General features: G+C 50.3%; 1 protein-coding gene across 4 annotated transcripts in view; it reads left to right on the top strand.

The window, feature by feature from the left end:
• MDGA1 (MAM domain containing glycosylphosphatidylinositol anchor 1) overlaps positions 1 to 13,196 on the top strand; it is a 431,369-nt gene that overhangs the window by 175,430 nt on the left and 242,743 nt on the right. For 3 of the 4 annotated variants that reach the window (XM_077282003.1, XM_077282004.1, XM_077282002.1), the window contains exon 2: positions 12,780 to 12,919. The exons of the other annotated variant lie outside the window; for it this stretch is intronic. In XM_077282003.1, the coding sequence (XP_077138118.1) occupies positions 12,780 to 12,919 (140 nt within the window). The remainder of the gene's footprint in view (positions 1 to 12,779; positions 12,920 to 13,196) is intronic. 4 annotated transcript variants of the gene reach the window in all.

The following is a 13,196-nucleotide window of genomic DNA, read 5'->3' as shown; positions in this document are numbered from 1 at the left end:
GGATGACGTACGGGCCGTCCCAGGCTGCCTGAAGCTTATCCGTTGGTACAGGAACCAGCACCCACACCTTTTGACCCACGTGGTAGGTCCGCTCCCGGGCGTTCTGGTCGTACCAGTGCTTCTGATCAGCCTGAGCCTGCGTCATGTTGTCATGCACCAACTGTGTCAAGGTCTGCATCTTGTCACGGAAGCGCATGACATACTCCACTATGGACACTTCAGAAGGGTTCGGCTCCTCTTCCCAGGATTCTCTTACCAACCCAAGGGGTCCCCGGACTCGCCTGCCGTACAGGAGCTCGAAGGGGGAGAACCCCGTCGAGGCCTGCGGAACCTCTCTGGAAGCGAATAGCAGGTGTGGGAGGTACCGCTCCCAGTCGCGCCCTTGTGTCTCAACCAGCATGCGTAGCATCTGTTTGAGGGTACCATTGAAGCGTTCACACAAGCCATTGGTCTGTGGGTGATACGCACTCGATACCAGGTGCTTCACCTGCATTTTCTTACAGAGAGCCTCCATTAGGTGAGACATAAATTGGGTCCCTCGATCAGTAAGCATTTCCCTGGGAAATCCTACACGTGAAAAGATGGCCAACAGGGCATCCGCCACCTTATCTGCCCTAGTTGACGACAGAGCTACTGCCTCTGGGTACCGGGTAGCGTAGTCTACCACAGTAAGAATAAATCGCTTTCCAGAGCTGCTGGAGACGGCCAGCGGGCCCACAATGTCCACCGCAATCCTCTGGAAAGGCTCCTCTATCACTGGCAAAGGGATCAGGGGAGCCTTAAGAGCAGGCCCCGCCTTCCCCACTCTTTGACAGGTGACACAGGAGCGGCAGTAGTTTGACACATCTGTCCCCATCTTCGGCCAATAGAAGTGTTGAGACAGCCGGGCCTTAGTTTTGCTGATACCCAAGTGTCCAGCTAGCGGGATCTCATGGGCAATCCGCAACAACTCACCCCGGAATTGCTGTGGGACGACCAGCTGTCTTTCCCTCAACCACTCCTTTTGTGATTCTCCGGGTACTGTCTCCCGGTACAACCTTCCTCCTTCCCAGAACACCTTCTCCTTATCAGTCTCGGAGAAGCGCGTCCCGGCGAGTTGTCTCAAACTCTCTAGGCTCGCATCTGTGTGCAGAGCGGCCTGAAACTCCTGGCTAGGGGAAGCCAGAAGTGACGTCAGGGTCCCTTCCCCACGGGAGCCCTCTGGGACCTGCACTGGGTCCACCTCTGGTTCAGTCACACTGATGACTGAGGAGGGTCCGGAAGGCAGACAGGTATCTGCGTTCCGGGCACTCTGACTGCGGGTGACAGCAGCTACGTAGGCTGTCTCCCCGGGGATTTCTACAGACCCAACAGCCGACGCTGCTATGGGCTCTACCTCCCCATCCACCCCCATTACCTCAGGAGCATTGCTACTTATGGGCCAGTTACCTTCCTCGGTGGCACTGGTCAATTGCATGGCATCACCTTGCTCACGGTTCCCATGTATCTCCCCATTTCTTGTAGCACCGACACTTGCCCCTGCTAGGGGTTCCTCAGCCGTCTCACTCCGCAGAGCGACGTGGCTGAGCACTCCTGTACCTATGGACACATCAACTTTCACAGAAACATTATTATCAGATACAGTTGGCACAGGTACAACATTTTCACCATCAATCCTAGGGAAAAAATGGTTAACAGATGCATCACTACAAGATAAAGCATGGTCAGGTAACACATGCGATTTCCCATCATCATCATCATCATCATCATCAGGGTTAACTTTACCCTCATTAGTAGATTGGGGAGGAGGGTCATCCACGAAGTATGCAACCAACCTCCCCAAATCAGTCCCCAACAAAACATCAGTGGGCAAATTATCAGACAGCCCCACTTCCTTCACCCCGCTCCCGGCACCCCAATCAATAAAAACCCGGGCCATCGGTAAGGGACAGCTGATGCCCCCAATCCCAGTGACAGTTAGGGTTTTCCCCGGAATGATTTCTTCAGGGGCCGCCAGTTCGGGTCGGATGAGGGTTCGTTCAGCCCCGGTGTCCTTGAGGCCTGTAGCAACACGACCTCCCACAGTGACGGGCTGTACGTTGTCACACACCCTCCCAACCACACCACCCACCAAAAGAACGGCTGCATTAGGCCCTGGGGCCTGGGATGAGGGGTTCTTCTGCCTGGCTGGACATTGGTGACTGAGGTGTCCAGTCTGCCTGCAGTGGTAACACTGGCGAAGTTCGGTGGTAGGTCTGGTGCTGTTGGCCACGGGGACAGGACCTCTGGTGTGTTGGCTGGCAGGGGTACTGGCGTTGGCTGCAGGCTTACCCCCTCTCCAGCTGGTGGTGACTGGCTTCCGCACTTCCGATCTACGGTTGGCCTCATAGGCATCGGCAATCTGCGCTGCTTTCGTCACATCGTTGGGTTCTCTGTCCATCACGAACTGTCGCACTTCAGTTGGGCAAAGACGGAAGAACTGGTCTTTGATCATCAGGTCTCGCAGCTGTGTAAAGGTGGTCACTGACAGTCCTTGGGTCCACTGGTCAAAGTGGGTCCCCAGTCTATGCACCACATCACTGTAACTGTCGTGTGGGCCACGTAGGAGGGTCCGAAACTTTTTACGGTACACCTCGGGTGTAAGCTGGTACTTGGCTATCAGAGCCTGCTTGATGGCCTCATAGTCACCATCTTGTTCTTGAGGGAGTGCAGCAAACGCCTCCAGAGCTTTTCCTCTCAGCCCTGGTGTCAGGTACCGTGCCCATTCTTGTGTAGGCAGCTGGTACTGTCTGCAGGCTTTCTCAAAGGCCCGCAGAAAAGTGTCCAAGTCCCCATCCTTTTCCATAACAGGAAAGTGGTCGGGCCGGGGCTTTGGTGTCTGAGCGCTGCTGGGCTCACGGCTGGACTGGGACGACCCCTGCATTTGCAGTTGGGCCATCTGCAGCTGGTACTCCCGCTGCGCTTGGGCCTCTCGCTCGGCTCGCTGGGCCTCTCGCTCGGCTCGGGCCTCAGCCTCCTGCCGGTATTGCTGAATCAGCTGCCGACGTCCCTCATGGTCGTCAGTGGGGAATTCTTTCAAGGCTGCCTGCAGGTGGGGGTCCAATTCGCCCGGATTGCTAACGGGGCGAGCATTCAGTGGTTGGACCTCTGCTGCAGCACCATGTTCGCGGGTGCTGGCATCTGCGGCTTCTGGGCCCTGTGAGTGGTCTAGAGCGGCTTCCCATTGCATCAGGGCTGCGACCAGTTCGCTTTTGTTTTTGCTTGCATAGTCAATGTGCTGTGACTTGCACAAGGCCACAAGGGTGTCTTTGGTCTGCTGCTCATAAAAGGTTTCTCCCAGCACAACCATGGTTGCCAAATAAAAGATAGGATAGAAAAACGAAGAAAAAGGGAAGGGATAATTACCAGTACACAATTGTCTCACAACTAATAAACACTGAGTTCTTTCTCCAAACTTATTTGCGCCGAGTTCTCGCAAGAACTTTCTGCAAGTTTTTAGTGAGAGGAATGATTGCTCAAACCAAATCACTAATGCTCTAATATCCCACCGCCTTGCCACCAATATGTCACGATTCACACCGTGACTGTCAAGATCCCTCAGCCGCTGCCTACAATATGTCACGGATTGGGGTGACCTTAGACCAGCAGACGGCTATCACATGTGCAGGGGGGGCTTATCCTAGTTATCCCTCCACTGCCACAATGTGATGAAAAAAACACACACGAGGCTATTGACCTCTTGTTTACAGCAGGGGCTTATTTTAGGTATCCCACTGCTCTTCAATATACCATGAACTGCAGGGATTTGTGTCTATCCCGCTTACAGTTCCACTTAACACTTGCAGCTCTCTGGCGCCCCCCTTACTCTCAGGTCAGATTAGGTACTGCACCTGGGGTAATTAGTCGCCAGAAAGGCTGCCTGCTATGTACTGGCTATTGGGCGCACTACAGCAACGCGATAACTACTCCCACTCAGGCAGGAACAATAATTATCAAGCCGCAGTCGCTACAGTGACCCCCCAACAGCCGGCACACGGTAAGCTGCCACCAGCGCCGATTAAACGGGTTCGGCTGCTAACCCCCAAAATAGTAGCGTAAATTCCCTTCAAAGACAGGGTACGTTTTTAGAGCATGGAGAACGAACTAGTAATAAATATGATACCCCATAAATGATTTTTAGGCAGTGTTTATAAAATATTTAACAAAGATGTTACAAATGAGACAATTGCAAATATGTACAAGGTAATTATAAAAATAAAAGGATTAAAGGAAGAAAAGATAACTCACATGTTCTTAGATCATTGCATTGCAGGCAACAGGCTAGGAGCTTTCCATCTATCCCAGTGCATTGGGCACTCGCAGTCTGGTCGCTTCAGGTAAAAACTCACAACTCTCCTCTCTTGGATGCCTGCCAGCACTTAAAACCTACAGTCTGTGACCTCACAGAAAGGGCTTGGTTTTCCAACTCCTCCTACCTCTTCGGTTTCACTAACTGGGCATTAAATATATCTGATGCCCGTATCTTCGCTACAGAACATAAAATAATCGCACCATACCCATCGTTCATCTCATAGTATCGTGGGCATTCCGATGAGATCAAATATGCCCTGTCTGGGATACATATTTACAGAGAAATCCCTACTTCTTCACCAGATGGAGTTAGACGCCCGTATTTAGAGTGATGCGTAGATCCTCCGAGTGTGATTATGACGATATATTTTGGTGTTCGTAACTTAAACGGTTTGCATAATATCTTCCAAAAACAGAACAAAGAAATCCCATGCATTCTAGAAGTTTCTCTAACAGTTCCTGCTAACACAAATTTCTCTTGCAGCTATGCCCGTCGTAAATACCTTTCGTCAATAAAACTCCCCCACAAGGCAAGCTCTTCTACACAGACAGCTAGAAACACAGGGAAAGAAAGAGAACCAGAGAGAAGGGGGGTTTAGCCCCCGCATGCTAGCAGGAAAACTAACTTATGATATTTCATACCATATCGTGACAGGCGGTACAATAGAAATGCACACTTTACATTAAAACTCCAGCTAAAACTGATAATAAGATAACATTCAGCTTCACAGCAGGCTGCAAAGCAAGATGCCCTTATTTGCCAGTCTTGATGTTCTGACATCTAGTGGCCAGTGTGAAAACTGCAATATGCCGCTTTCTATATGTTTTCTTTTAAAGACGTTTTCTATCAGTGTTGATCAATGGATTTTGTGTTTCTTGGTCCTGGGGGTGGGGACCGGATCACAATTCATGTAGGCGATGCAGAAAGTCACCGAGCGGGGGGCTCGAGGACGCCTGAGCGGTACTGGAGCCCACTGGGGTGTATATGATCATGAGTGGGATGAGAGCCGCGCTGACCCCAATCACAGCCCGAACCTTCCTGGAGCCTTTTCTTGCCACAATGAATTGTTGTGTCTACATTGTATCATTGTTATAATTGATCTGATTTATATATTGGCTCAGGATCCACCAGGGATTAAACACTGCGCTGGCCGTCGGTGGGCTGGTAAATGGAGGGATACGTATTCCTCACATCAGATATAATTAATGTTTTGTGTGTCAGTATATGACGAGCCGCAGGAATCTACACGTCCTCGGATACTAATCGATGGCTTATTTCTCACCATTCACCAATTGCACATCCACTGAACTAGAAAAGTTCATCTACCCCCTGTCCCTACATGAAGTGAAACTGCAGGAAATCCACATTCTCCACAGTGCAGAGTCCTCGCACTTCGCTGATTTTCTTACTCCGCACAACATATAATCATCTGTCAGTAACACTGGAAATGATGGCAAACAAGCAGCTAAACACGACTGAACCCTTCCCTTTACTCAACAGCTCCGTGTATCTAATTACTCATTAAAGTCATCTCATTTGATTAATTACCTTGCTCCATACATCAGATACAAGACAATTAATGTTACAGTCACTTGACCCAAAGTATTGTCTAATTCATGCATCTATTACAGAGAATCCGCCGTATTGTTTAAATGTCTTGGATGTTCTTGATTTGAGAGTCTTTTGTTTGCCGCTGTGATAAATTTAAAGTCAGAAATGTATTATAATATTCTGTCTGCAGCTCAAACTAAGAGAAGGACCAACTATACAGAGATACATAAGATTCCACTAGGGGGAGCTCCCTGCATACAGAGATACATGATAACATCCTGTCTGCAGCCACCACTAGGGGGAGCTCCCTGTATACAGAGATACATGATAAGATCCTGTCTGCAGCCACCACTAGGGGGAGCTCCCTGTATACAGAGATACATGATAAGATCCTGTCTGCAGCCACCACTAGGGGGAGCTCCCTGTATACAGAGATACATGATAAGATCCTGTCTGTAGCCACCACTAGGGGGAGCTCCCTGTATACAGAGATACATGATAACATCCTGTCTGCAGCCACCACTAGGGGGAGCTCCCTGTATACAGAGATACATGATAAGATCCTGTCTGCAGCCACCACTAGGGGGAGCTCCCTGTATACAGAGATACATGCTAAGATCCTGTCTGCAGCCACCACTAGGGGGAGCTCCCTGTATACAGAGATACATGATAAGATCCTGTCTGCAGCCACCACTAGGGGGAGCTCCCTGTATACAGAGATACATGATAAGATCCTGTCTGCAGTCACCACTAGGGGGAGCTCCCTGTATACAGAGATACATGATAAGATCCTGCCTGCAGCCACCACTAGAGGGAGCTCCCTGTATATAGAGATACATGATAAGATCCTGTCTGCAGCCACCACTAGGGGGAGCTCCCTATATAGAGATACATGATAAGATCCTGTCTGCAGCCACCACTAGGGGGAGCTCCCTGTATACAGAGGTACATGATACGATCCTGTCTGCAGCCACCACTAGGGGGAGCTCCCTATATAGAGATACATGATAAGATCCTGTCTGCAGCCACCACTAGGGGGAGCTCCCTGTATACAGAGATACATGATACGATCCTGTCTGCAGCCACCACTAGGGGGAGCTCCCTGTATACAGAGATACATGATACGATCCTGTCTGCAGTCACCACTAGGGGGAGCTCCCTGTATACGGAGATACATGATAAGATCCTGTCTGCAGTCACCACTAGGGGGAGCTCCCTGTATACAGAGATACATGATAAGATCATGCCTGCAGCCACCACTAGAGGGAGCTCCCTGTATATAGAGATACATGATAAGATCCTGTCTGCAGCCACCACTAGGGGGAGCTCCCTGTATACAGAGATACATGATAAGATCCTGTCTGCAGCCACCACTAGGGGGAGCTCCCTGTATACAGAGATACATGATAAGATCCTGTCTGCAGTCACCACTAGGGGGAGCTCCCTGTATACAGAGATACATGATACGATCCTGTCTGCAGCCACCACTAGGGGGAGCTCCCTATATAGAGATACATGATAAGATCCTGTCTGCAGCCACCACTAGGGGGAGCTCCCTGTATACAGAGATACATGATACGATCCTGTCTGCAGCCACCACTAGGGGGAGCTCCCTGTATACAGAGATACATGATACGATCCTGTCTGCAGTCACCACTAGGGGGAGCTCCCTGTATACGGAGATACATGCTAAGATCCTGTCTGCAGCCACCACTAGGGGGAGCTCCCTGTATACAGAGATACATGATAAGATCCTGTCTGCAGTCACCACTAGGGGGAGCTCCCTGTATACAGAGATACATGATAAGATCCTGTCTGCAGCCACCACTAGGGGGAGCTCCCTGTATACAGAGATACATGCTAAGATCCTGTCTGCAGCCACCACTAGGGGGAGCTCCCTGTATACAGAGATACATGATAAGATCCTGTCTGCAGCCACCACTAGGGGGAGCTCCCTGTATACAGAGATACATGATAAGATCCTGTCTGCAGTCACCACTAGGGGGAGCTCCCTGTATACAGAGATACATGATAAGATCCTGCCTGCAGCCACCACTAGAGGGAGCTCCCTGTATATAGAGATACATGATAAGATCCTGTCTGCAGCCACCACTAGGGGGAGCTCCCTATATAGAGATACATGATAAGATCCTGTCTGCAGCCACCACTAGGGGGAGCTCCCTGTATACAGAGGTACATGATACGATCCTGTCTGCAGCCACCACTAGGGGGAGCTCCCTGTATACAGAGATACATGATAAGATCCTGTCTGCAGCCACCACTAGGGGGAGCTCCCTGTATACAGAGATACATGCTAAGATCCTGTCTGCAGCCACCACTAGGGGGAGCTCCCTGTATACAGAGATACATGATAAGATCCTGTCTGCAGCCACCACTAGGGGGAGCTCCCTGTATACAGAGATACATGATAAGATCCTGTCTGCAGTCACCACTAGGGGGAGCTCCCTGTATACAGAGATACATGATAAGATCCTGCCTGCAGCCACCACTAGAGGGAGCTCCCTGTATATAGAGATACATGATAAGATCCTGTCTGCAGCCACCACTAGGGGGAGCTCCCTATATAGAGATACATGATAAGATCCTGTCTGCAGCCACCACTAGGGGGAGCTCCCTGTATACAGAGGTACATGATACGATCCTGTCTGCAGCCACCACTAGGGGGAGCTCCCTATATAGAGATACATGATAAGATCCTGTCTGCAGCCACCACTAGGGGGAGCTCCCTGTATACAGAGATACATGATACGATCCTGTCTGCAGCCACCACTAGGGGGAGCTCCCTGTATACAGAGATACATGATACGATCCTGTCTGCAGTCACCACTAGGGGGAGCTCCCTGTATACGGAGATACATGATAAGATCCTGTCTGCAGTCACCACTAGGGGGAGCTCCCTGTATACAGAGATACATGATAAGATCATGCCTGCAGCCACCACTAGAGGGAGCTCCCTGTATATAGAGATACATGATAAGATCCTGTCTGCAGCCACCACTAGGGGGAGCTCCCTGTATACAGAGATACATGATAAGATCCTGTCTGCAGCCACCACTAGGGGGAGCTCCCTGTATACAGAGATACATGATAAGATCCTGTCTGCAGTCACCACTAGGGGGAGCTCCCTGTATACAGAGATACATGATACGATCCTGTCTGCAGCCACCACTAGGGGGAGCTCCCTATATAGAGATACATGATAAGATCCTGTCTGCAGCCACCACTAGGGGGAGCTCCCTGTATACAGAGATACATGATACGATCCTGTCTGCAGCCACCACTAGGGGGAGCTCCCTGTATACAGAGATACATGATACGATCCTGTCTGCAGTCACCACTAGGGGGAGCTCCCTGTATACGGAGATACATGATAAGATCCTGCCTGCAGCCACCACTAGAGGGAGCTCCCTGTATATAGAGATACATGATAAGATCCTGTCTGCAGCCACCACTAGGGGGAGCTCCCTGTATACAGAGATACATGATAAGATCCTGTCTGCAGCCACCACTAGGGGGAGCTCCCTGTATACAGAGATACATGATAAGATCCTGTCTGCAGTCACCACTAGGGGGAGCTCCCTGTATACAGAGATACATGATACGATCCTGTCTGCAGCCACCACTAGGGGGAGCTCCCTATATAGAGATACATGATAAGATCCTGTCTGCAGCCACCACTAGGGGGAGCTCCCTGTATACAGAGATACATGATACGATCCTGTCTGCAGCCACCACTAGGGGGAGCTCCCTGTATACAGAGATACATGATAAGATCCTGCCTGCAGCCACCACTAGAGGGAGCTCCCTGTATATAGAGATACATGATAAGATCCTCTCTGCAGCCACCACTAGGGGGAGCTCCCTGTATACAGAGATACATGATAAGATCCTGTCTACAGTCACCACTAGGGGGAGCTCCCTGTATACAGAGACACATGATAAGATCCTCTCTGCAGCCACCACTAGGGGGAGCTCCCTGTATACAGAGATACATGATAAGATCCTGTCTGCAGTCACCACTAGGGGGAGCTCCCTGTATACAGAGATGCATGATAAGATTCTGTCTGCAGTCACCACTAGGGGGAGCTCCCTATATAGAGATACATGATAAGATCCTGTCTGCAGTCACCACTAGGGGGAGCTCCCTGTATACAGAGATACATGATAAGATTCTGTCTGCAGTCACCACTAGGGGGAGCTCCCTGTATACAGAGATACATGATAAGATCCTGTCTGCAGTCACCACTAGGGGGAGCTCCCTATATAGAGATACATGATAAGATCCTGTCTGCAGCCACCACTAGGGGGAGCTCCCTGTATACAGAGATACATGATAAGATCCTGTCTGCAGCCACCACTAGGGGGAGCTCCCTGTATACAGAGATACATGATAAGATCCTGTCCGCAGCCACCACTAGGGGGAGCTCCCTGTATACAGAGATACATGATAAGATCCTGTCTGCAGCCACCACTAGGGGGAGCTCCCTGTATACAGAGATACATGATAAGCTCCTGTCTGCAGCCACCACTAGGGGGAGCTCCCTGTATACAGAGATATATGATAAGCTCCTGTCTGCAGCCACCACTAGCTGGAGCTCCCTGTATACAGAGATACATGATAAGATCCTGTCTGCAGCCACCACTAGGGGGAGCTCCCTGTATACAGAGATACATGATAATATCCTGCCTGCAGTCACCACTAGGGGGAGCTCCCTGTATACAGAGACACATGATAAGATCCTGTCTGCAGTCACCACTAGGGGGAGCTCCCTGTGTACAGAGATACATGATGAGATCCTGTCTGCAGTCGCCACTAGGGGGAGCTCCCTGTACACAGAGATACATGATAAGATCCTGTCTACAGCCACCACTAGGGGGAGCTCCCTGTATACAGAGATACATGATAAGATCCTGTCTGCAGCCACCACTAGGGGGAGCTCCCTGTATACAGAGATACATGATAAGATCCTGTCTGCAGCCACCACTAGGGGGAGCTCCCTGTGTACAGAGATACATGATGAGATCCTGTCTGCAGTCGCCACTAGGGGGAGCTCCCTGTACACAGAGATACATGATAAGATCCTGTCTACAGCCACCACTAGGGGGAGCTCCCTGTATACAGAGATACATGATAAGATCCTGTCTGCAGCCACCACTAGGGGGAGCTCCCTGTATACAGAGATACATGATAAGATCCTGTCTACAGCCACCACTAGGGGGAGCTCCCTGTATACAGAGATACATGATAAGATCCTGTCTGCAGCCACCACTAGGGGGAGCTCCCTGTATACAGAGATACATGATAAGATCCTGTCTGCAGCCACCACTAGGGGGAGCTCCCTGTATACAGAGATACATGATAAGATCCTGTCTGCAGCCACCACTAGGGGGAGCTCCCTGTATACAGAGATACATGATAAGATTCTGTCTGCAGTCACCACTAGGGGGAGCTCCCTGTATACAGAGATACATGATAAGATTCTGTCTACAGCCACCACTAGGGGGAGCTCCCTGTATACAGAGATACATGATAAGCAGTTACTGGCAGTTATTCGTTGGAGCTAATTACTTAAAGGGATTTTGCATGACTTTCTTATTTATTACTATGGGCCTGAGAACTAACAGGCAGGTATTTGCTAGTAGCGATCTGTTTATTCCACCTTCGCAGTGGTCACGCGGACCTCTCCTGCCTGCGATTCTGCTGCGTCTCTTCCTGTCAGCAGGGCGGCGTGACTTCTGGCTTCTGCTTGTTGGCAGTCAGCTCCTTGCAGTCATTGAGGAACAAGCCATGAGTCAGCGTGACATTGTGACTGCTCTGTGCTGCCTCCCGGTGGACCAGGCAGGTAGTTAACAGATTCCTGCCTGCTAGGTCTCAGGGCCATAGTAATAATATTAATACATTTATTATACTGAGTGGTCCGGGGGGCTCTGGGTCGTACCTTCCTGCACACACAGATATTCAGCCGGGTTTAGGTCTGCTCCCCGGCAGTGAGGGGGGTCTGTGTGCCCGTTTTGAGCACGTTGCCCCCCGCTGCCCCCATCAGTATTGTGTGTGATGTGTCCATGGTGGACGTAGACCCTTCCCCGGTTCTCCGGACTACGAGAACCTTCACTACCGGACACCGCGAGGAGAAGAGTCCTGACATTGATTTACACATTATGATATCAGAAAGCTTGTCCTGTCAGATCGATGGTGGTCCGCGGCCCATTTACCGCCACATCACAGGAGCGCGGCGCTCATCAGCTCAGAAGCGTCTGATCGTTACTTGAAGGAACGTTCTATTTAGCAATGTCCTTTCTTCCTGGAGATCAATGGCGCCTGATGGAGAGGATGGTTAATCTTAATTACCAGCGTCTCTGCCATAAACCTGCACGGGGTCCGTTCTGCTGCACAGGACATGGCTTCTTGCTTTTGACGAGACCTAGTGATGTCCGGGGTTATAAAATCATGGCTGCGTATCGTTACAGGAATAGCGCCACCCCTGTCCACAGGTTGTGCCTGGTATCGCAGCTCACATCCATTTACATGAATAGAATTGAGTTGTAATGCCACATACAACCTGTGGACAAGGGTGGCGCTGTTTTGGGGAAAAATAGTTGAATTCTTTTTGTTATTCTATTTAAGGAAATGATTGTTACTTAAAGGGTCCTAAGAATCCCAAGAAAGAACGAGGATCTTTTAGGAATCGCAGTAATTGCATTTATAGTTGTGAAGTTATAGGAAATGACCAAAAACAATGTATGTGTGAAACATCATGTAAATAATAGCGTCACATGACCTGAGTGACTGATATTTAGGGCCCCCCGCCCCGTATGCCTGAGATGATCACACATATTCCGGGACCCCCGATAATAACGCTCTCGTGTTTTCTTACAGCTCCGGCGCAGGCGCAGATCATTCACGCCGGTCAGGCCTGTGTGGTGAAAGAGGACAACATGAGCGAGCGGGTGTACACCATCCGGGAGGGCGACACGCTGGTGCTGCAGTGTCTGATCAGTGGGCACCCGCGGCCGCAGGTAGGACACCGCCGGGGCTCGCCCTAATCTCCGCTCCACCGCTCTCATGCAGGAGATCCGGCTCCAACCTTCGCTCTGGGAGATTTAAAGGGGAGCGGCCACCACATCAGCATTGTCCAGTTTTGCTCTTATTTTGTTCCCACTGTTCCCAGGAATATTCGTTTTTTCATTTTTATAAAGAAAACTGAATTTTGCCCCCTATGTTGAAGCTTAGAGGGGCTCTCCGATGTACACAACCCCCCGGAAGCATCAGCTGATCACAAAGTGTCCTCCCAGC

Source organism: Ranitomeya variabilis, chromosome 2, assembly GCF_051348905.1.
Source record: "Ranitomeya variabilis isolate aRanVar5 chromosome 2, aRanVar5.hap1, whole genome shotgun sequence".
In the NCBI taxonomy this organism is placed as follows: Eukaryota; Metazoa; Chordata; class Amphibia; order Anura; family Dendrobatidae; genus Ranitomeya; species Ranitomeya variabilis.
The sequence above is the reverse complement of the archived record's forward strand: the minus strand, read 5'-3'. Positions and strand labels throughout refer to the sequence as shown.